The sequence below is a fragment of the Daucus carota genome, chromosome 6, assembly GCF_001625215.2.
Source record: "Daucus carota subsp. sativus chromosome 6, DH1 v3.0, whole genome shotgun sequence".
Lineage (NCBI taxonomy): Eukaryota > Viridiplantae > Streptophyta > Magnoliopsida > Apiales > Apiaceae > Daucus > Daucus carota.
In genome coordinates this window covers 38388387-38408356 of record NC_030386.2, presented here as the reverse complement: position 1 = coordinate 38408356, position 19970 = coordinate 38388387, and the positions used below count along the sequence as shown (strand labels likewise).

At 33.5% G+C, this 19970-nt stretch overlaps 4 protein-coding genes across 4 annotated transcripts; 1 reads left to right on the top strand and 3 right to left on the bottom strand.

Moving 5' to 3' along the window:
• Nucleotides 1–2561, top strand: LOC108192843 (subtilisin-like protease SBT1.7). Its single transcript, XM_017359346.2, has one exon. It carries the CDS (start codon nt 134–136, stop codon nt 2423–2425), a length of 2292 nt encoding a protein of 763 aa, XP_017214835.1. The 5' UTR covers nt 1–133; the 3' UTR covers nt 2426–2561.
• Nucleotides 2562–2818: 257 nt separating this feature from the next.
• Nucleotides 2819–6413, bottom strand: LOC108192844 (protein arginine N-methyltransferase 2). Its single transcript, XM_017359347.2, has 3 exons — nt 6027–6413; nt 3744–4139; nt 2819–3274 (listed from the first exon to the last, which is right to left on the bottom strand). The coding sequence occupies exons 1-3, from the start codon at nt 6298–6300 to the stop codon at nt 2961–2963; spliced, it is 984 nt and encodes a 327-aa protein (XP_017214836.1). The 5' UTR covers nt 6301–6413; the 3' UTR covers nt 2819–2960.
• A 1249-nt stretch (nt 6414–7662) lies between these two features.
• On the bottom strand, nt 7663–10118 carry LOC108225015 (uncharacterized). Its single transcript, XM_017399807.2, has 3 exons — nt 9571–10118; nt 8757–9104; nt 7663–8659 (listed from the first exon to the last, which is right to left on the bottom strand). Exons 1-3 carry the CDS (start codon nt 9997–9999, stop codon nt 8018–8020), a joined length of 1419 nt encoding a protein of 472 aa, XP_017255296.1. The 5' UTR covers nt 10000–10118; the 3' UTR covers nt 7663–8017.
• A 2130-nt stretch (nt 10119–12248) lies between these two features.
• LOC108226869 (pumilio homolog 12) lies at nt 12249–16326 on the bottom strand. The gene is made up of 5 exons (XM_017401862.2): nt 15399–16326; nt 15107–15269; nt 13968–14131; nt 13625–13880; nt 12249–12677 (listed from the first exon to the last, which is right to left on the bottom strand). Exons 1-5 carry the CDS (start codon nt 16232–16234, stop codon nt 12543–12545), a joined length of 1554 nt encoding a protein of 517 aa, XP_017257351.1. The 5' UTR covers nt 16235–16326; the 3' UTR covers nt 12249–12542.
• Nucleotides 16327–19970: the final 3644 nt, after the last annotated feature.

Genomic DNA, 19970 nt, shown 5'->3' with positions numbered 1-19970 from the left:
AAAGCAGCTCAGAGGGAGATTCTCACTTCTCTATTTTTTTTCCCTCTTCATTTGCCTAGGCACCACCTAAAACCTTTGCCAAAACATTTTAATCTCTACAACCAAAAGGTTGGAACAATTTTTTTTTACCATTATGAAGCTCATACATGCTCCAGTGGTTATGCTACTATTATGCTGCTATGCATATGCTGCCACAGCAGATTTAGGCAAGCAAAAGAAGACTTACATAGTTCATATGGACAAGTCCTCAATGCCATTGAGTTTCAATGATCACCTCCATTGGTATGATTCATCCTTAAAATCAGTATCAGACACTGCTAACATAATTTATACGTATACTGATATAATTCACGGATTCTCCACGAGACTGACAATCGAGGAAGCTCAATCCCTTGAACAGCACCCAGGTATCCTATTAGTCCAAGAAGAAATGAGATATGAGCTCCACACAACTCGGACGCCAGAATTTCTAGGACTCGACAAGGGTGGAGCAGTTTATCCAGAGTTGAATGCAGTTAGTGAGGTCATAGTAGGAGTGCTGGACACAGGTGTCTGGCCAGAAAGCCAAAGTTTCGATGACACTGGATTAGGTCCAGTCCCAAGCAGCTGGAAAGGTGAGTGTGAGGTTGCCAATAGCTTTAACTCATCTAGTTGCAACAGGAAACTCATTGGGGCAAGGTCCTTCTCAAAAGGTTATATAGCCACTTATGGTCCAATTGATGAAACTATGGAATCAAACTCGCCAAGAGATGATGATGGCCATGGAACGCACACCTCAACTACAGCAGCTGGTTCCGCTGTTAGTGGAGCTAGTCTCTTCGGTTATGCTGCAGGGACAGCACGAGGAATGGCAACACAGGCTAGAGTTGCTATGTACAAAGTATGTTGGCTTAATGGATGTTTTAGCAGCGACATACTAGCTGGAATGGAGAAGGCAGTTGCAGACGGTGTAGATGTATTATCATTATCACTAGGAGGTTCAGTTTCTGATTACTATAGAGACACTATCGCAATAGGGGCATTCACTGCAATGTTGAATGGAATTTTTGTCTCATGCTCAGCAGGAAATGGCGGCCCAAGTTCTGAGAGCCTATCAAATGTGGCACCATGGATAACTACTGTAGGTGCCGGGACGTTGGACCGTGATTTTCCAGCCTATGCTAGCATTGGTAATGGGAAGAATTTTTCTGGTTCATCACTTTATAGTGGCAAGTCTCTGTCAGGTGCACTAGTTCCGCTGGTGTACGAAATTAACACCAATAACACAAGCGGCAATCTATGTCTACCTGGTAACTTACACCCTAAAGACGTTGCAGGGAAAATTGTGGTTTGTGATCGAGGGATGAGCTCTAGGGTTCAAAAGGGTGTTGTTGTAAGAGATGCTGGGGGTGTAGGTATGATATTAGCAAACACCATCTCTTTTGGTGAAGAAATTGTTGCTGATGCTCATCTTATACCATCAGTGGCTGTGGGTCAGATAGCTGGCGATGCAATAAAGAAGTACATATCTTCAGATTCAAATCCAACGGCCACAATTGCATCTGGAGGTACCCACCTGGGCATCCAGCCATCACCACTCGTGGCAGCATTCAGTTCAAGAGGTCCTAACCCAATTACACCAGATCTGCTTAAACCTGATATCATAGCACCAGGCGTTAACATTATAGCTGGATGGACAGGCAAAGTTGGACCAAGTGGTTTAACAAATGATTCCCGGCATGTAGACTTCAATATAGTATCTGGCACATCCATGTCATGTCCACATATGAGTGGTTTAGCAGCACTAATCAAAGCTGCCCATCCTGAATGGAGCCCTGCAGCCATAAGATCATCACTTATGACAACAGCCTACAACACATATAAGAATGGCGAAACCATACAGGATACTGCTACAGGAAAGCCATCAACGCCGTTTGACATTGGTTCTGGACATGTTGATCCCATATCAGCCCTTGATCCGGGGCTTGTCTATGATGCCACAGTGGATGACTACCTAGGGTTCCTTTGTGCCCTAAATTACAGTTCAAGCCAAATCAAGTTAATCACAAAGAGAAATGACACATGTCAGGCGGATAAGAAATACACTGTGGGAGATCTTAACTATCCCTCCTTTGCTGTTACTCTGCAGACAGCATTACGAAAAGATAATGATGATAGTCAACCAACGATAGTCAAGTATACAAGAACTCTGACTAATGTGGGCAAGCCTTCTGCGTACAAAGTTTCAGTGTCTTCAGATATATCAAATGTGAAAATAGTTGTGGAGCCAGAAGCATTAGTTTTCAGCAAACCGAATGAAAAGAAGAACTACACTGTGACGTTCAGTGCAACTTCCATGCCATCCGGCACAACAAAGTTTGCACGTGTAGAATGGTTGGGAGGAAAATATACTGTCAGTAGTCCAATTGCATTCAGCTGGATATGATCGTGATAACCACACATAACTAATAAACAATGTAAATGACCAAATAGGGCCAGATTGCTATTCTCCTTGCATATTATTTATGTATAATACTCAATGTCTCAATCCCTGAGTAGAGGATCTAAATCTTAGTTTTTTATGTTGGATCAAAATTAATTATTTATGCATTTGCTACAAGTTTCTGATTTAGTAATTTAGCTTATCAATACAACGTAAACCTGTAGATAGAGGCAGAAAATTGACAAAAACTAATCACAAGGCATCTTTTATTATTTAATAGTAGGTCGCTATTCTGCACCTACTTGGCACAAAAGTGCCCCTTCACCTATATGTAAGTTCGACGAAAAGAATATGGACTTGGCATCACAAAAAAAATAAAAACAGAACAGGCACAAATACTTCGAAAATATGAAATGCTCAAATAGTTTCTCCACCATCCATACTTCAAGTACAAATTAATCACGGGATGAAAGATCACAATAACATATTAAACGTTACTATAACAAAATTCTGGCTTAAACAGTACTGTAAGCTTAAATCATTCAGAATCTTGAAGAACCTCACAAACAGGAAGGTAATATGTATCTAACTGCCAATATTTGTGTTTCACACCCTCCCATACCTTTTCACCCAAACAATCCTTAACAGGTAAGGGTATCAACTGTGTAGAGTAACCCAGACTTTGAAGTTCTAAAGAAACTATTTGACAATAAACAACATGGAAAAAGGCATTACCTCCACAAAGTCCATTGAAAAATGAGTAGAGTCCTTCAGGCTTTAATAGAACAGGAAGATGCTGATGGAATTCTCTCATGTCTTCATAATACTCCCCATAAGTATCAAAAAAAATTCCTGCAGAGATTGAAAAGATGGCCATCATTGTTCAGGTAAAATTTGAAGTTTGGTATGTTCTACAAATATCTAAGTGTTTCATGAATATAAGCAATCGTCTTTGAACACAAATTAATCGCTTAAGTTTATACAAGTACATCTAGCATAGCAGGATTAGCAGCTTTAGACCACGTTTACGACCACAAAACAAGGTTGAACTTGCAGAATATATATTTAGAAGATGGCAAGCAGATTGTAAACCGTTGTTGGCCTATTGAAGAAATGGGAGCCTCTTTCAGACTCAATATTTGGATCCACTTGAATGGAGTTTAGTAATTTGAAAATAAAAATTCTTATGGAAGGAAGAAAAAGAAAGTGACAGAGAAACAACCACATTTTTTATGTGTGTATAAATATAGCGTATATGGTATATTTACAATGATGCATATAATTAATCTAGAAAAGGCTACTGGACTGGTTACCAACTTACCATCATAAGACTCAAGCTGGGACAACACATCCTGCCAACGGCCAAATACTATTTTGACATTCTGTTTATCACCCCACCCAGAACTAATCATACGTTTATAGACTTCTGGATGAGCCTCAACAATAGTATGTGTAACAGGTCCATATTGCTGAATAGCAGCATCCACAAGTCCCATACCAAATCCAATGTTCAGTATGTGACCACCCCTTGAGCAAATAGCTTTTGCATGAGCTTCCATCAATGGTTTCTCCCAAGCCATCATAATAGCTTTACTATTAGATTCCATTAATTTATCCTCACTAAAACTGATTCTGTCTTCCAAATAGTCCTTGTTGGTATCTCCATCTGCATAATCTTTCCTCGCAATAGTTCCGAGTATCAATTCAGCCTGTATCCCTATTAAAGTGATACAAGAAAATTGAAAATTCTGAATCCACTAATATAGATTTAAACACTAAAACTCAGTAAAATCAAAGTGAATATAATATTTAAAAAGTGAAACAGAATGAAAGGTTATTTAACACAGCATATACACAAGATTTTTTTTAGAGTTCAGTGATCTAATAATTGCAGGTGAACTCGCAAAGAATCTGGAAAAAAGGAAATATAGTGATTTATCCAGTTGGAAAGCAAAGATTATCCACGAATAATAAACAATAGGAACCTAGTCGAGAGTGCAAATATCTGGAATTCCATCAACTATTACAGAACAGCTCTTAACTAAAAACAAACGACTAATTTTTTGCCATATATAAAATTTTGTTATGCTAAATATTTCCAGTAATTCCGTCGAGACATGATCAAAGTGTCAGTTACCCAGTTGCATAGCTACTAAAAACTCAATTAATTATTTATGATCCTGTTTTCTCCATACTTATGTGACTGATAAAACATAAAACTCAATTACACTGCAAATAAAGTTACAACACAATACAATTTTTAAAGTAGCTTATCCTTAATCTCAAACTCTATCCTCCATCACTTAAAACTTCAAATTTCATGTAGAAAAGCTATTACAAACTCAATTACTCCATGGTCCATACGTCAGAATATCAGATTGTGACAACATTGAACTAGCTTGCTCCAAATCTAAACTCTATCCTCCACAACCCAAAATTCAAAATTCAAGTGCATCACTTAATATTACTCAATCGCTGCGTAAAACAGATTTCAACAAGCCTACGGCATTCAATTAGTACTTTACTAACTTATTTCATTCTCAAACTCTATCATCCACAACTCAAAACTACATAATCGATACATACACATGTATGCACAAGTAATCAAGTGTATTACCTATTGTAACTTAACCAATCTGTGACTGAGAGTACTGCATTCAATACTTGAATACATTATTTTTAATCTAATACTGGAAAACTCTATCATCCACAACTCAAATAAAAAAACCTATTAAAAAAACACACATATGAACAAGTAGTAACAAGAGGAAATAAAACTCTCGTGTGTATCAACTATCCTAACTAAATCACTGTGTGGATCGTGTTAATTATTACTGCAACATTCAACTACTAAATCATTTCATCCTTGAACTCAACCTCTATCCTCCACAACTTAGAATTAATATACAATACATGCAAATATAACAAATACAGATTCAAAGAAGTAGTAACAAGAGGAAATAAAACTCTTGCGTGTGTCACATATTATAACTAATCACTGTGTGGATCGTATTACCGCAACACTCAACTCCTACCTCATTTCATTCTCAAACTCAACCTCTATCCTCCACAACTCAAAATTAATATACAATATATACAAATATAACAAATAATACGAGAAATAAAATAATCAACATATAAAATTTAATAATTAACTCTCGCGTGTACCAGCTATCCAAACTGAAGCACCAGAGGTCCAGAAGCACTATGTATATCGTATTGCCGCAAATTTCAACAGCTATCCCATTTCATTCTCGAACTCAACCTCTATCCTCCACAACTCAAAACTAACATATAACACATACTGACATACAAATACAATTAATAACACAGAGGAATTAAATAATCAATATTTAAAATTAAACAATAAACTCTCACATGTATAGCTATCATAACTGAATCACTGCGTGAGTGGTAAACTCGTAATACCCGAACATTCAACTACTAGATAATTCACTCTCGAGCTCAACCTCTATCCTCAAATCCACAAAATTACTACGAATTCCATACAAATATACCTAATCTCACGAGAAATTAAATAATATCAAATAATCAACATAATGCTGAACTTAAACAACTTTATAATTAAAATTAGCTATTATACCGGCGTTAAGTAAGACGTCAAAGGCGTCCTGGTGGCCGGAATCCATTGCAAAGTCGCCGGCGGAGAGATTAGACGGAGAGAGTGCGTTCCACGGAGCTCCGGCTTCTAGAAGGATCTTCACAACTTCGGCATGACCTTGCTTAGCGGCGTGCATCAATGGAGTCAGACCGTAAGAATCGAAGAAGGTGACGTCGGCTCCGGAAGCAATTAGAGCTTCTAGTTTCGATACGTCGCCGTTTTTAGCGAGCGAGTATATCTCGTTCTCTTCCGCCATGGTCCTGCAGCCTTGCAGTGTGTGTATATGTTAGTTATACATACAGTTTGTGAGTTAGGGTTTATGTCAATTCTGTTCTTGTGATAGTTTCAAAAAATTTCTTTAACAAAATAAGTTCAAAGTAATAGATAAAATACGTTGATCTTCAAATATACCATATTTTAAGGTATCTATAAAATATAATTTTATAATTTATTTTCACTTTTTTTATGAATATTAAAATATTGAAATTTTATTTTAAAAAATTCAAAATAATCTTTGCTTAGAAAAACGTGTCCAAGTCCAGCGGTAAACTACCGAAAATTATAAATTGTTCTATAAATATATTTTTTAGAAAATATTATATGTGTTTTTATTAATAAAAGCTTATAATATTTCATAATTAATATATGAAAAATATTAAAATAAATTATCAATTTTAGTTAGCAACCAGATATTTTTAAAATACTCCCTCCGTTTCAATCTTGTCCACTTTCAAGAAAATTTTTTGTTTCAAATTATTTGTCCACTTCAACATTCAATGCAAAATCATATTTTCAAAATCAATTCTACTCCACATATCTCTTATTTATATTTCCTAGATCAATCTCACTCCACATATTTTGATCATTTAATGCAATTAAATTGTGAACATCGTGATATCTAATTTGAAAACGGAGGGAGTATAATCGACTACTCGATCCAATCAATTTGGAACCCGGCAAGATTATAAAATTCGTAGACAACAAAAATTTCACAAACAGATGCCATATTGAAGTTGGGCTTAAGCCGAAGATGGGAAAAAGAAACGTACAAAATGGGCTTCAGCCTTTAGGCGCATGCATTCTTAATTAACTAATCTATCAGTATCTTAACACTCATTTTTATTCGCATGTCATAATTTTGTAGGTGATAAGTACACCTATGTTTTGACAAAAACAAGACATAATCAGCAATTCAAATGCAGCAAAAGTTGATGCATATTGCAGCCACAGAATGCTTGCATTCCTTTACAAAAGTAGTGATGATCAATATGAAATACAAGATAACAAATGAAGCAAAGATTTATCATGGTGGGTACAATCTTTTGGAGACATCATGATTCGACAACACCTTTTTCTTATATTCCAAACATGAAGTTCACACTTCATACCAAACCAAGAACACTCAAGCAGACTTACACAAACCTTACCGGAATCGGTAGTCAATAGATTTCCGACAACCTTGCCCAGTTGCCTTTACTCAGAGTGTTGAAATATAACATAAGATTCATATGAGACTTTCCTCTAACACATTAAGATTTTAGATGGACTAATTCTTAACACCGAGAAGTAGAGAGACCAAGTTGCATACAGTGATGAAACTATCTTCCTTTCACATGAATTTAAATCTGAAAAATTTTCTTCCATGAGAATTATGATAGACAATATTTGTGCTTACAAGTTTATCAGCATCACAGCTTAATAACAGCTGCACAACAATGAGAGACTTTACATGGTGAGGATAACAGACCTTTCGAAAGGGCATGCTAAACTTATTATGGAACTCCTGACCGAGTGTTGATTGAATCACCGGACTCCAACTACATTTTAATATTATTTACAGATTGGAGGAGACTTGGCTATCAATTTCAAAACATCTCGGTCAACAAAGATCCTACATTACCATTTCAGATCATGTTTGTGTGTCGACATAAACTAAATGCTACCTTTATATTCAGTTTAATCATCGAACAATGTCACTTTTGTTTGTATTCATCTTCAAAGTAGAATTTGTTGTTGGCGCGGCTACTGTGTGATCTTTCCAGTGTTGCGACTTTGGTTTGATATGAAGTTGCTGCTGCTGCCACAGCAGTCTTTGCTCTCCCCTCCTTGGGGCGTTCACGTGCTTCATTAATAGATCCATATCTTAGTTCAGCAGGGGGGATGAAACAGTCTTCTGACAGACCTGGGACATTGAATGCCACTTCTTCGATTGTCCATACTTCCTCCATCCTTGTCTTAGTGTGACTCATCGCTGTTTCTCCAAATTTGAAAAGAGTTGCCACTGATCGTCCCGAGTGAGCAATCATGATCCCCTCAACAGGCCTGTAATCATCAAGAAAGGAATTGATTGTGGTCTCCCAATAAACAGCATCACCACCATTGGATTGGATACGGGTAAGGTGAGAGTCCTCCAGGTGCACCAGAAGTCCTGTTCTTTGGCTGAAATACCCAAAAAATACGTGTCTTATGATCTCTGCTGGCCCCTCACTCCTGGCTTTTAAAGTATGTGGATCAGCGCAAAGCTTGAGAATGAAACATTCCTCTCCACTGATCTTTTTTTCCCCGATACATCTTGCTTCAGCAAAAATGCTTGCAGTGGTTCTCGGGTCAAGACCCTAAGCAAAAAAAAAAAAATCAGACTAGTACAAACACCACAGCAAAAACTTTAAATAGTAAAAGGCTAATAACATGATTGATCACATGAAAATTCACCTGAAGTGCACGGCGCAAGGGTCTGACAGGCCCTTTAGCAGCATGTGCACCATGCCAAGGTGTGTGCCTCCAAACAAGGTTACCGTTACAACCAGCATGAACCTTGCTGCCACCAAGAGCAAGCTCCACATACCACATGTCTGGATGCATCTGCCAGAGAACAAAACCTCCCGACTCTGCTGTTTTTGAGGAATTCCTGCTCTTTATCACTTTCGTAGCAGTTTCAATATCAAAAGACAGCATCCGCACCTTCCCCATTGCATATGCATTTCTAATAGAGTTTTGAAGCTTCTGTCCTCCTGAAGCCGCAGTGAACTGTTGCAATATGTACTGAGCCGATGACGTTTCCTGAAACAATGATCCACCAACTGGGTCAACTAACAAAAATATCCACACTCATAACATCTTAACCTCATAAAACACACCTCACAAGTCACAAATACTTGCAAGCAAAGACATGTAACAACCTCATTCCTTCTCTATCCACTAAATTATAATATCAACAAACCAACACACAACTACTGAAAAAATTTGTATAATTTTTTTTTTAATAAAAAAAAAGATAAAAAACTTCATGCTAATCCTTTTTTTCCCCTTAAGCACTTACACACAAAACTTCAAAAACAGCAAATACAAGCACATATGCTCAGCTGATGAATTAACCCCTATTAATAATTATGCTTAAAACAGCCCATACCCAACCATAAAGCCTAGATGCTAAATTCATAGTATTCACCATTTCCAGCAATAAAATTAAACAGTATTAAAATTAAATATTAACAACAAAAAATAAAAGGGTAGTGAGAGTTATTACAATGGGAGTATCTTTGATGCTAAGATTAGCAAAGAGTTCACTACAACTAACGTGCACAGGAGCTAACGGTGCTCCCAGAACCCCGAGCATCAAGCTCAGATCCGACCGTTGATTACCACCACCACTACTCTGATTCCCTGGTGCGCGGCACAGCTGACCTTTCATCCAGTGCCCCCACTTCTTCGAATCCCCACCGTCGATTACTTCATTGTGATCCGGGCCTTCTCGTAGCGGAGACAATGCTTCAGTCGGTCTTAAACTACCCGATCTAAACATGAAGTGGTCGTGAGGGTTGGTAGCTTTCCGGCGCCGGAGAAGGCCGGAATGCGGGGAGTTGCTGCGGCTTCTCCGGCTGCGTGACCTCGCCGGAGACAAGCCTCTGGTCATTTCTTGTTTTAGTGAAGTGAAAAACCCTGTTTTTCTTTCCATTTGTTTGGTTTTTAGGACAGAGGAATTGTTGTTTTTGCAGAAACGAGGTAGACTAGAGGTTGTGTGTATTTTTGTTGTTGTGGGTTTGTGTAAGTAATAAAGTGTTTGTTGAAGCTTGGAAAAACATAACGTAATGTTTGAATTTGCTTTTTGTTTGGGAGTATTAAATATGATTATTATAATATTGATTTTTCTTGATTTAGTTATTATTTTGTATGATTTCCCATTGATACCGGCAATTATTTTTGACTGAACCTAGTCTTGAGTGTGAATCCATGTTCATATTTATTAATTAAATTATACAAGATTAGAAGTTAAAATACTTAATTTGTATAGTAATTTGAATATCTGTGACTGTAGTTGTATGATTTATAAAAACAATTAATTCATAACGTGGAGACTTAAAATCAATGGCAATTTTTTGTTTGAAATGTAACCGTTTCAGGTCACATAATTATTTTTTAAAATTTATATTCGATTGTTCTTATCTTTGAAATGTATTTATCTTAAAACCAATTTTAAAACATTTTAGTGAGATGTTTAGAAATTATACTTTTTAAATAATTACAACATTTTGTATGGTATATAAAATGTACCATTATAGTATTATCTTATGTAATATACTAAATATAGATGTTCTTCCCTGATATTATTAAATGTGATCTTAAAAATAATCGAACCGAAAACACGGTTCAAATAGACCAGCCTTTAAGGTTCCGTAACGGGGATGAATGAATGGGCAGGGAAGAGTGAAGATTGTGGACCAATGAGATTTGAGTTGACGAGGTTGCTGGGGGGCTAGAGAATGAGATGAGACAAGTAAAACTCGTGAAGCAGCTTTGGAATGATTACACCACGTACCAACAGCATGAGTTTCACCAAGTGCCAATAAAACGGTACAAGTAGTATATAATTCGATAGGTCTTTATGGTGTGTGCTTATGAACACACATTAAGCATTAAATTCAAATTTAGTGGATTTTGATTGGTATACTTGATGTATATGCGGGAAGGCCATCCTCATTTATAATTAAATGATTAATAAAAATGAACCAAACTCATAAGAGTTTGTGCGTACAGTCACACCATATAAAAACCGTAATTCGATTAATAATGCTCATGTGTGCAGTGTGCGCATGGGAAGTCCTTATAATTGTTCGCTAGTACTCATCCAACATAATTGTTTAATCTTTATCCACGGTGCATGCTCCCATGCACCAACCTCAACGGATTCGTAGAACATACTTACAAATTACAATGAATAGAAACGGTTGAACGTAATTATTTCAAAGCGATCCAATCTAGTATATTCGAATTGTTCAAAATAAATTTTTTGATTTTTAACGATTTCATTTGATTTCAATATTAATAACTAGAAAATTGAAAATTTCTAGTTTAGATCGGTTTCATTTTCAAACCCAACGGAATTCTTAATACATATATCTTATAAATAAAATTTAATAATTTATTTTAAATATTTAAGTGTCGTTCATTATTATGGTTGTTTCTCTAATTAAAAATTAATTTTTACTTTTATCTATATTCTTATTTTAAAAATTAATTTTTTTAAATTAAGTGAGTTATTTTTTCCTAATAACAGACAAGAGTAATACCTTAAAAATTATTGGAGAGTTATGCAGATGTCATTTTATCTTTGTTTTCCAAGCGTTATGTTGTGATTCAGGTAAGATCACACATAATAACATGTAAAATTATTTATTTTAGTTTCATAAGAAAACATGATTTTTGGAAAGGTATTTTGGTATTGAATCGATACTGAACTAATCTAGTTTTGTTTGGATTGACTTTTATATATATATTTGGATTTGGGTTCTAAAATTAAAAATCAAAAATTTTGATTTGATTTGTTTTCAAAACAATCCAAACTTAGTAGAAGGGTGAACGATACGATGTATAACATTCAACTCATTTTGATTATCTCATACTTTTTAACAATGATATACTTCTGCATATACAAAAATTACGACAATCAATCTAAATTAAATGTATTAAATTTAGTGTTTAAAATTTATCCATAAACACACAAAATAAGCTAAATACAATATATTAAATTTAGTACTCAGGATTTGTCCATAAACATACTAGATAACCGAAACATATATAAAAGAAAAATGACAGATAAAACAAAAAAATAAAATAGTTAAATTCATCGACCCTTGCCTATAAATAGATCCATTGCACAGTACACACTATTGATATAACATGTAAAACATAAAAAGACGGAAGGTATAACGGAAATTCATCAACCCTTAACTATCATCTTTGCCCAAAGACAAATTTGTATGATAAAACATGAAATTTCAAGAGCCCTCCTGTGTTTTTATGTCCTATCTTCCCATTTGCTGTCTTTTGAGTATAAGCACCCATGATGTAAACAGACAACAGACATTTTACGATACTAATACAAGGCACCTATTTCAACAACTACACACCAAAGTTTCGCTACTTGACCATGTAAAAACAACAGAACAACATCAAAGTTATTTCAGATTTTTCAACAGCACAACTCATCTGGAGACTCCTTCAACAGTTCAACGTCCACATCGCGTTATTCTTTGCCTTCTCCAGACATGCAATTATCTTCCTGCCATACAGATTGCTGCGCATGGAAGAAGAGTTTTCTTGAATTAACTGAAGCAGTGCATTCCGTGCAACTCCCTGCATCGCCAGAACAAAAACAGATCATTATCACTACAAAACATATCGGAACAAAGGCTGAGGGCCGATTGACAAGTGAAGCATCTAAAGACTGGTCAAAAACCAAAGAAATGTCTCAGATTACATCCAACAAGGATGTGTCTTTTGCAATCAACTTGAAGACTTCAAACTGTTGCACATTACTTACCTTATAATTCACATCGACCAAATGATACATTAGCACACCAACAAAACATTGATTACCATAATCTACAAAACGGGAAACTGATACATCATATATGCAGCTACCGATGCTTTGGTTAGTAGAGTAGCCACACACAGTTTTTCTTGTTTGTCCAGAACTTTAAAACAATTGATATGACTAAGCTTAAGAGTCTAAAATTTGATCTTGAAATTTAACCAAAAGGCAAATGAAAGAGAGCCAGAAGAGAAACAGGAGATCTGGATGTTTTTCAGCAAAAATTTTGCTTCACTATCTCTATTTAATTTGAAAACATATTTGGTGACAGTTCCTTGTTCCATCAGAAGCAAATATCCAGTTTAGAATATTGCAGCTTAGCATATAGATAATATTAGCAATAGTTATAAAAATCACGACTTACAAGTTTGGAAGATATCCGGTGGGAAATGTACATGCAAAATTAGAGACAATTTAAGTTTAAGAAGTCATCTTTTAATACTGAAAGTGTATAAATTTGAGAAGTGGAAGATTTATAAAGCTGGCAGAAATAGACGTTCTAAACTTTGAAAGCAGAGTGTAGACTAGACTTCTTTGGAGAAAACTTGTGTGCAAATTTAAGAGAAAGAATAGATATGTAGAGCGTATAAACTAGTTTGATATAAAGTGTATAAAGTAGTTTACTTATAATAAGAGGTGACTGATAGAAAAAACGAAGTGCATTGATAACAATAGCTAAGAAACATAAGAATTTGAGCAATGAACTAACCTTGGCAACAGCTAATGCAGACTGGATAACATAGTTTCCAAAGGGGTCCAGTAGAATCATGGCCGCATTGGAATCTCCAACTAGCTCCATTATGATTCGCGATGAAATCTCTTCCCCTGATTCAAGAAATTTCTCCACTACATTACTCCCATATTTGTTGCAGGCGATGGGCATAAATTCTCCTTCAAGTTGTTTCAGCAGATTTGCTGTGATATCAGGTTCCTTTAGTCCCAGCATATGTTGTAGCACATAGTTCCTAGATGTGCAATTACATATTACATGTTAGTTTAAAACATCAGATAGTGAAAAGTATAATACTTCCCAAGTAGTAGAGAGAACAAACCCATAAGGATCCCTTGAGAGATGAACTGCATTAGCCACTATCTCAGAAACTAGACGTTGTCTAGGCTGCCCCTTGGATTTCTCCATACATATCTGTAGAACACAGCAGCCACTTCTGTCTATGGCAACCTTATAACAGTTGTCTGCTAGGTTATTGATAAGAAGCTGCAGGTGACAGACCAAAATTAGATACTCAATGAAGCAAACGTATACCATCATAATGTCTGATACTATTATACTAAAACCCCAGAAAGAGTACAGATTATTAATATTACAGAACACAAGCAGCAGCAGTACAGCAGTTGAATAATTCATATATAAATCTATGATTAGATAACATATATATTGTGATAGAATGTAGATTACCAATAACTGTATATATAATTTGTAACAGGCCCTAGGAAGCAATAGTATTCTGTGAAACTCTGGATGTGTTTACAGGTCCTTAACACGTATGATTAAGAGCAATAACTAACGGTAGACAGTAAAAATAATTATTAAGCTTTGTTTAGCTGTGAGTTAACTTAAACAATTATAACATTATGTCTGTTTACCATTGTTGATAACATTACAAATATGTGAGTTAATGTTAAAAACAAAAATGATGCAATCCTTAAATCAAAATCAATATAAGATCAAAAAAAATTAAGAAAAGAATCCATATTCTATTAAAATGCTGAGCTTTTTCACTTTTGAATTGAAGAGGTCTGCTAATTCTTTGATTGTTAAACAGTCCCAAAAATACAAGTTCATAGACAAAAATCACATTTCCGAAGTCCCACTAAATATTTTAAACACACAAAGAGTCGCAAACAATTCAAGCAAGCCAGCAGACAAAAATGCTGCATTGTGTCGAAGAAAATTATTAACTGCTCCTACTGAGAAAGGCACCCCAGGCACCCCACTCGTAAACAAACAATCCTCAAGTAGCAAAATTTTCTTCTAAAGCTAATGAAAACCCAAAGAGAAAATGCATATACAAATGGAAAACTGAAAACAATACCAGGCATGTGCAATGCTGCACAATACTTATTTTGTGTACCTAACACTCTTCAATCAAGATTCTACATTTCTAGGCATGGTAGGCAAGATATTTTCAACAAATCAATTAGAACAAAAATGCAAGCTTTCAGGCATTACCATGTTGTCTTCAGAAGAGAAATGAGTTAAGCAGTATTGAACAACATGATGCCCATTCTGGTCAATGGCCAAGATCGCTGCACCAGAGCTTATAACAGCCATCAACACTGAAACTTGGCGAGGGGAACTCAGGTTCTCCATTAGTTTCTGAACCACTCTAGTCCTGCAACAAATGTACAACATCTCAATAACAAGTCACTAATTATGTAATTAGCTACACATCACAGTACTAGAGACCACGAGCATCAATAAATTAAGGAAGAATTAGTGTGTAATTTCAACAAACACGTACCCGTGTGGATTACAACAGATGTTAACAAGCTGAAAAGTATTCTTGGTGACAGACAAGATGATCCTATTCCTTTGCTCCTCATTACAAACAGCAATGAGATTCTGCACAAGATAGTTCCCGAAAGGATTTTTCATCAGCTCATCGATGCAATCAACTACTTCGGATAACACCATCTCGATATCTTCTTGACTTGGATCAACAAATTTAGCCTGCAAAACCCTGCACCAATGCTGATCCATAGCATACCCTACAATTCCACCTTTCATGTCTCTCAAAGTCAGGAGATCAAACTGCTGGACCAACCGATTATTCGGCCTACGATGCGCATTGCTACCAGCGCCACCGCCGTTCTGAAACACCGGAGGCTGAGCAATCTGAGCATTATGCACTCGGTACAAATCCATCTGTTTCTTGCGATTCAAGTTATTAACATCATACAACAATCTTGAATACTGAGCATTAATCAATTCATTACTATACAACATCCCAGATGGATAATTCGGGTAGTTGTTGAAGAGGGTCGCCGGCGGCGGCGGCGCCGGTGGACCATACATCGGAAAAACATCCGGGCCCACAACTGGATTTCGTGGGCCCACACCAGAGCCCATCTGACCAAGCTGAAACCTCAAATTCTGCAAGCTTATATCACTCAGATTATTAGCAACTTGCCGACGCCCATATGGAAAGTAACCTTCACCGTTCACCGGCGAAAAAGTCGGCGCCGGCGCCGGATAAAGACTGAGCGACGACAACGCTTGCTCTAAATCATGACCGGAGGATTGCAGTCCCGGAGAGATGCGTTGACCATTGTTTTGATCCTGCCGAGCGTTAGCCATATGAATATGAGAGAGAGAGAGAGATAGAGAGAGAGATGTATGTATGTGTGTGTATAAGGGTTTAAGAGACTCAGATATTGTCTAGGAGTCAATTAGCGTTTAATTAGATATGATTTATACCATTTTAACTCCAAATCTCTTGATTATCTCATAAAGAAAAAAGAAAAAGAGAATAAGAAATTCGAAGATAAACAAACAGATAATTCACATCAGAATTGAATACGAGAAAAGCGATAATTTAGGGAAGATGAAGAGGAAAGTGAGAGTTTGGGGTCATAATATAGGTAATAATAAATGTATTGTGTGTGTAATGTTGGTGATAGAGAGAACTAACCGCCATGCAATATTAGGGAAGTTTCCGTAACCTAGCAGAATATTACTAACCTCTGCTAGACAGATATTCTGCATTTCTTTTTTCTCCTCACTAAATTTGGAAAAAAATGATACAACTCAAAAGTAATGTTATTTATATTTCTTTTTTGAAAACTTTAAAGTACATATTTTATGCTTCCAGCTGTATATGAATATTTTAAACTGTATATATATAAAAATATACTATATTTGACCTCAAAAAGAAATATTATTAATCTTATCTATGTATGTAGTAAACAGAGTTCCTTCCTCTAAAACTAAAATTATAAGTTATTTCAAGTTCTAAAAAATATTAATTAAATATTAATATCAACTTTACATATTATTATATTTTTGTACATATATGACTACCAAACAACAAATTTTTACATATATGTTTATTTTTTTAATAATTTATTGATTAATAAATTTGACCTAGCTTAAGTAATTTAATTTAATTAATTATTCATTATATATATCTATAGTATTAAAAAAATTATATAAATATCCGTTGTATAATAATTATTTAGTGAGTTTTTTGTAATTATTCATTTAAATAAGATTAATAGCATATTATATTATATGATATCATATTAAATTGATATCCTTCACCTAATATTATTAGGGCGGATTTATATATTCATCTACTCCACTTCACTAACACTGTATCTATGACAATATTATACATGATATGTATGATATAAATGTATTTTGGTATGATAATATATATATGATATGTATGATATAAATATATCTGAGTATGATAATATATATGATATGTATGATATAAATGTATCTGAGTTAAATTTTATAATTATTCATCATACAATAACGTACACCTACTATCCGTTAGCAGTTACATTTACTAATCCATATGAATAAATATTCGCTACAACATGTCCAGGTTTATTTTAACATTCGTGAAGTTACATTTATTTCAATAATTTCCTATGTTTAGAAAAAGCAAAAATATATATTTTCAGGAACATTGACAGCTACATTTGTATAAATATTCATTATACAACAACATAATATCTCTTCATGTTTTAACCAAGAGTGACAGCTACATTTACTCATCACTATATTTAGTGTACAACAATATATTTCTAGTTTTTAAAAAAATATACAAGTATCTGTTGTATAATATCTGCTATATAATTTGATAGTAGTTAGATTAACAATGACAATCTACTAATATTTATATTTATACGAGTTCAAAATTAAAAAAGTGGAAATATTCATTTTACATCAACATAACATATGTGCACATCACTAACCCTATACAACATCATAGAGAATTAGTATCTTGTAAAAAATCTTAAGTATTCACTTTACGATAAAATATCACGTATCTTACATCAATTTTTTTTATAAATGCACTTAACGTCTAACGACTTTACATATACTTATTCACACAGATAAACACAATGTATCCAAGTTAAATTTATTAATATTCGTTGTACAACAATTTCTATTATCTGCTATCAGTTACATTTACTGATCTATATAAATAAATATTCCCTACACAACAAACAACATGTATTACGTTACATTTATTTCAAGAGCATCCGAGTATTATCTCTTCATATTTTGATTGACAGTTATATTCACTCATCAAGCCATACCATCCAATGTACAACAATATGTATCCCAATTTTTTCATATTTCTGCACAGCAAGGTTGCAGTTTTCACTCTGTTTTAAAATAATAATAATAATAATACTTTTTTGAAAAAAACACATATGTATACAACAGTTACATTTATCACCGTAATTAATAATATATATCATTATAGTTGTTCAACATATGTTTTTAAAAAATTAAAACTCTATAATTAAAATAGTATATCATTATTTTATTCAAAAAAAATAATATATCATTATGATTGGATAACATTAATTTTACAAAATTATATCTAAAAATAAAAATACTAGCTACATCTATCAATGCATTAAAAATATATCATCATCTCACGACTTAAATTTTTTAATTATATATGCTATCGATTCTTCAATAATTTTGTCTAATATACTTAGACATCTAGCTAGAATGATAAACCATATATTTTTAATAAATTATATATTATTGTCATAATTATATTTAAATCAACAATAACTAGATATTCACAACACTATATCTCTCTCTATTTTTAAATAAATATATATAAATATTAGGTGAGATATAGAATATATTTATCTAATATTCATTTATATAATAATAATATACTTTGTATTTACTCATGACCAAATATAAATCAATTTATATATATACACACGCGAATTCATCAAGTTATTAAACAATAATTGACTTAAAACTCAACATCTAATTATATATATCATTTAGTGACATTTATTAAAAATATAAATATATAACAACAATAATGCTTACATTTTTTATTTATGTTATGAAATGTATTAATCGTTTAGGTACATTACAATCTAATATGCAAAATATACTAGCTCTCAAATATATTTATATTATAATTTATAATATATCTTATATCATTATATATACACACACATAATTATAAATTATATTTTATAATATTATATATTTAATTAAAGTTTTGCAACTTTATTTATAAATTTGTAACATAAGTATAGTTATATATACTTTGAATAAATTAGCATTTCTTCGATAATATATTTAACTAATGTAATGCTTTACTTTTATTTATTATTGTATATTACAAAAAAGTATTTCATAAATCATATATCATAAATAAATATATTTAAAATTTAATTTATAATAATTATTTTTATATTAATTAATATATATTGATATACATACATTATAATTTATTAAAGATGACAAACATAAATTAATAAACTGTTTAACTTTTAATTATGTCGGAAATTAACTCAATAATATACAAAAATTTAGAAAGTTGATTGTAAAACTTTTAAAGTCTTAATTTTAGTTACCTTTTTTTTCTAAATATTTCTCAACCACTACATACTAATTTATTTATTACCTTGTGACAATGAACACGTGAGTTATATTATTAGTTAATTTATTATTTAGGTTTATGGACTAGTTTATACAATTAATTATAAATTATTTAACAAAATATATATTAAATAAGATAACTAGATTTTAATATATATATATATTTTATAAATAACGATCACACACTATAAATAAATTTATTAATTATGTGTGTATATATATTGTTCAGAAAAACCTATGTAAGTGTATATATTAGTCATACTAAAATTCTATTTTAAATTCGAATTTTAAATTCGGGTAAAGTTCTATGGAGACCACTTTATTTGGAGACCGTGGAGACCACTTATGTTCTGCAAGTAAAATATTGCATAAAAACATTACAAAACTCATAATTTTGCAAATCAAAATACTGCAGAATACATTATTTTGTGAAGAA

Coding starts and splice junctions, on each gene's coding strand:
- LOC108192843 (XM_017359346.2), top strand. CDS start 134: ATGAAGCTCATACATGCTCCAGTGGTTATGCTACTATTATGCTGCTAT.
- LOC108226869 (XM_017401862.2), bottom strand. CDS start 16,234: ATGGCTAACGCTCGGCAGGATCAAAACAATGGTCAACGCATCTCTCCG. Junction 14,132..15,106: donor TCTCTTCTGAAGACAACATG/GTAATGCCTGAA, acceptor TGTCACCTGCAG/CTTCTTATCAATAACCTAGC. Junction 12,678..13,624: donor CTGCATTAGCTGTTGCCAAG/GTTAGTTCATTG, acceptor CTGGCGATGCAG/GGAGTTGCACGGAATGCACT.
- LOC108192844 (XM_017359347.2), bottom strand. CDS start 6,300: ATGGCGGAAGAGAACGAGATATACTCGCTCGCTAAAAACGGCGACGTA. Junction 4,140..6,026: donor TGACGTCTTACTTAACGCCG/GTATAATAGCTA, acceptor TCACTTTAATAG/GGATACAGGCTGAATTGATA. Junction 3,275..3,743: donor CCAGCTTGAGTCTTATGATG/GTAAGTTGGTAA, acceptor CAATCTCTGCAG/GAATTTTTTTTGATACTTAT.
- LOC108225015 (XM_017399807.2), bottom strand. CDS start 9,999: ATGGAAAGAAAAACAGGGTTTTTCACTTCACTAAAACAAGAAATGACC. Junction 9,105..9,570: donor GCATCAAAGATACTCCCATT/GTAATAACTCTC, acceptor TCATTGTTTCAG/GAAACGTCATCGGCTCAGTA. Junction 8,660..8,756: donor CCTTGCGCCGTGCACTTCAG/GTGAATTTTCAT, acceptor TTTTTTGCTTAG/GGTCTTGACCCGAGAACCAC.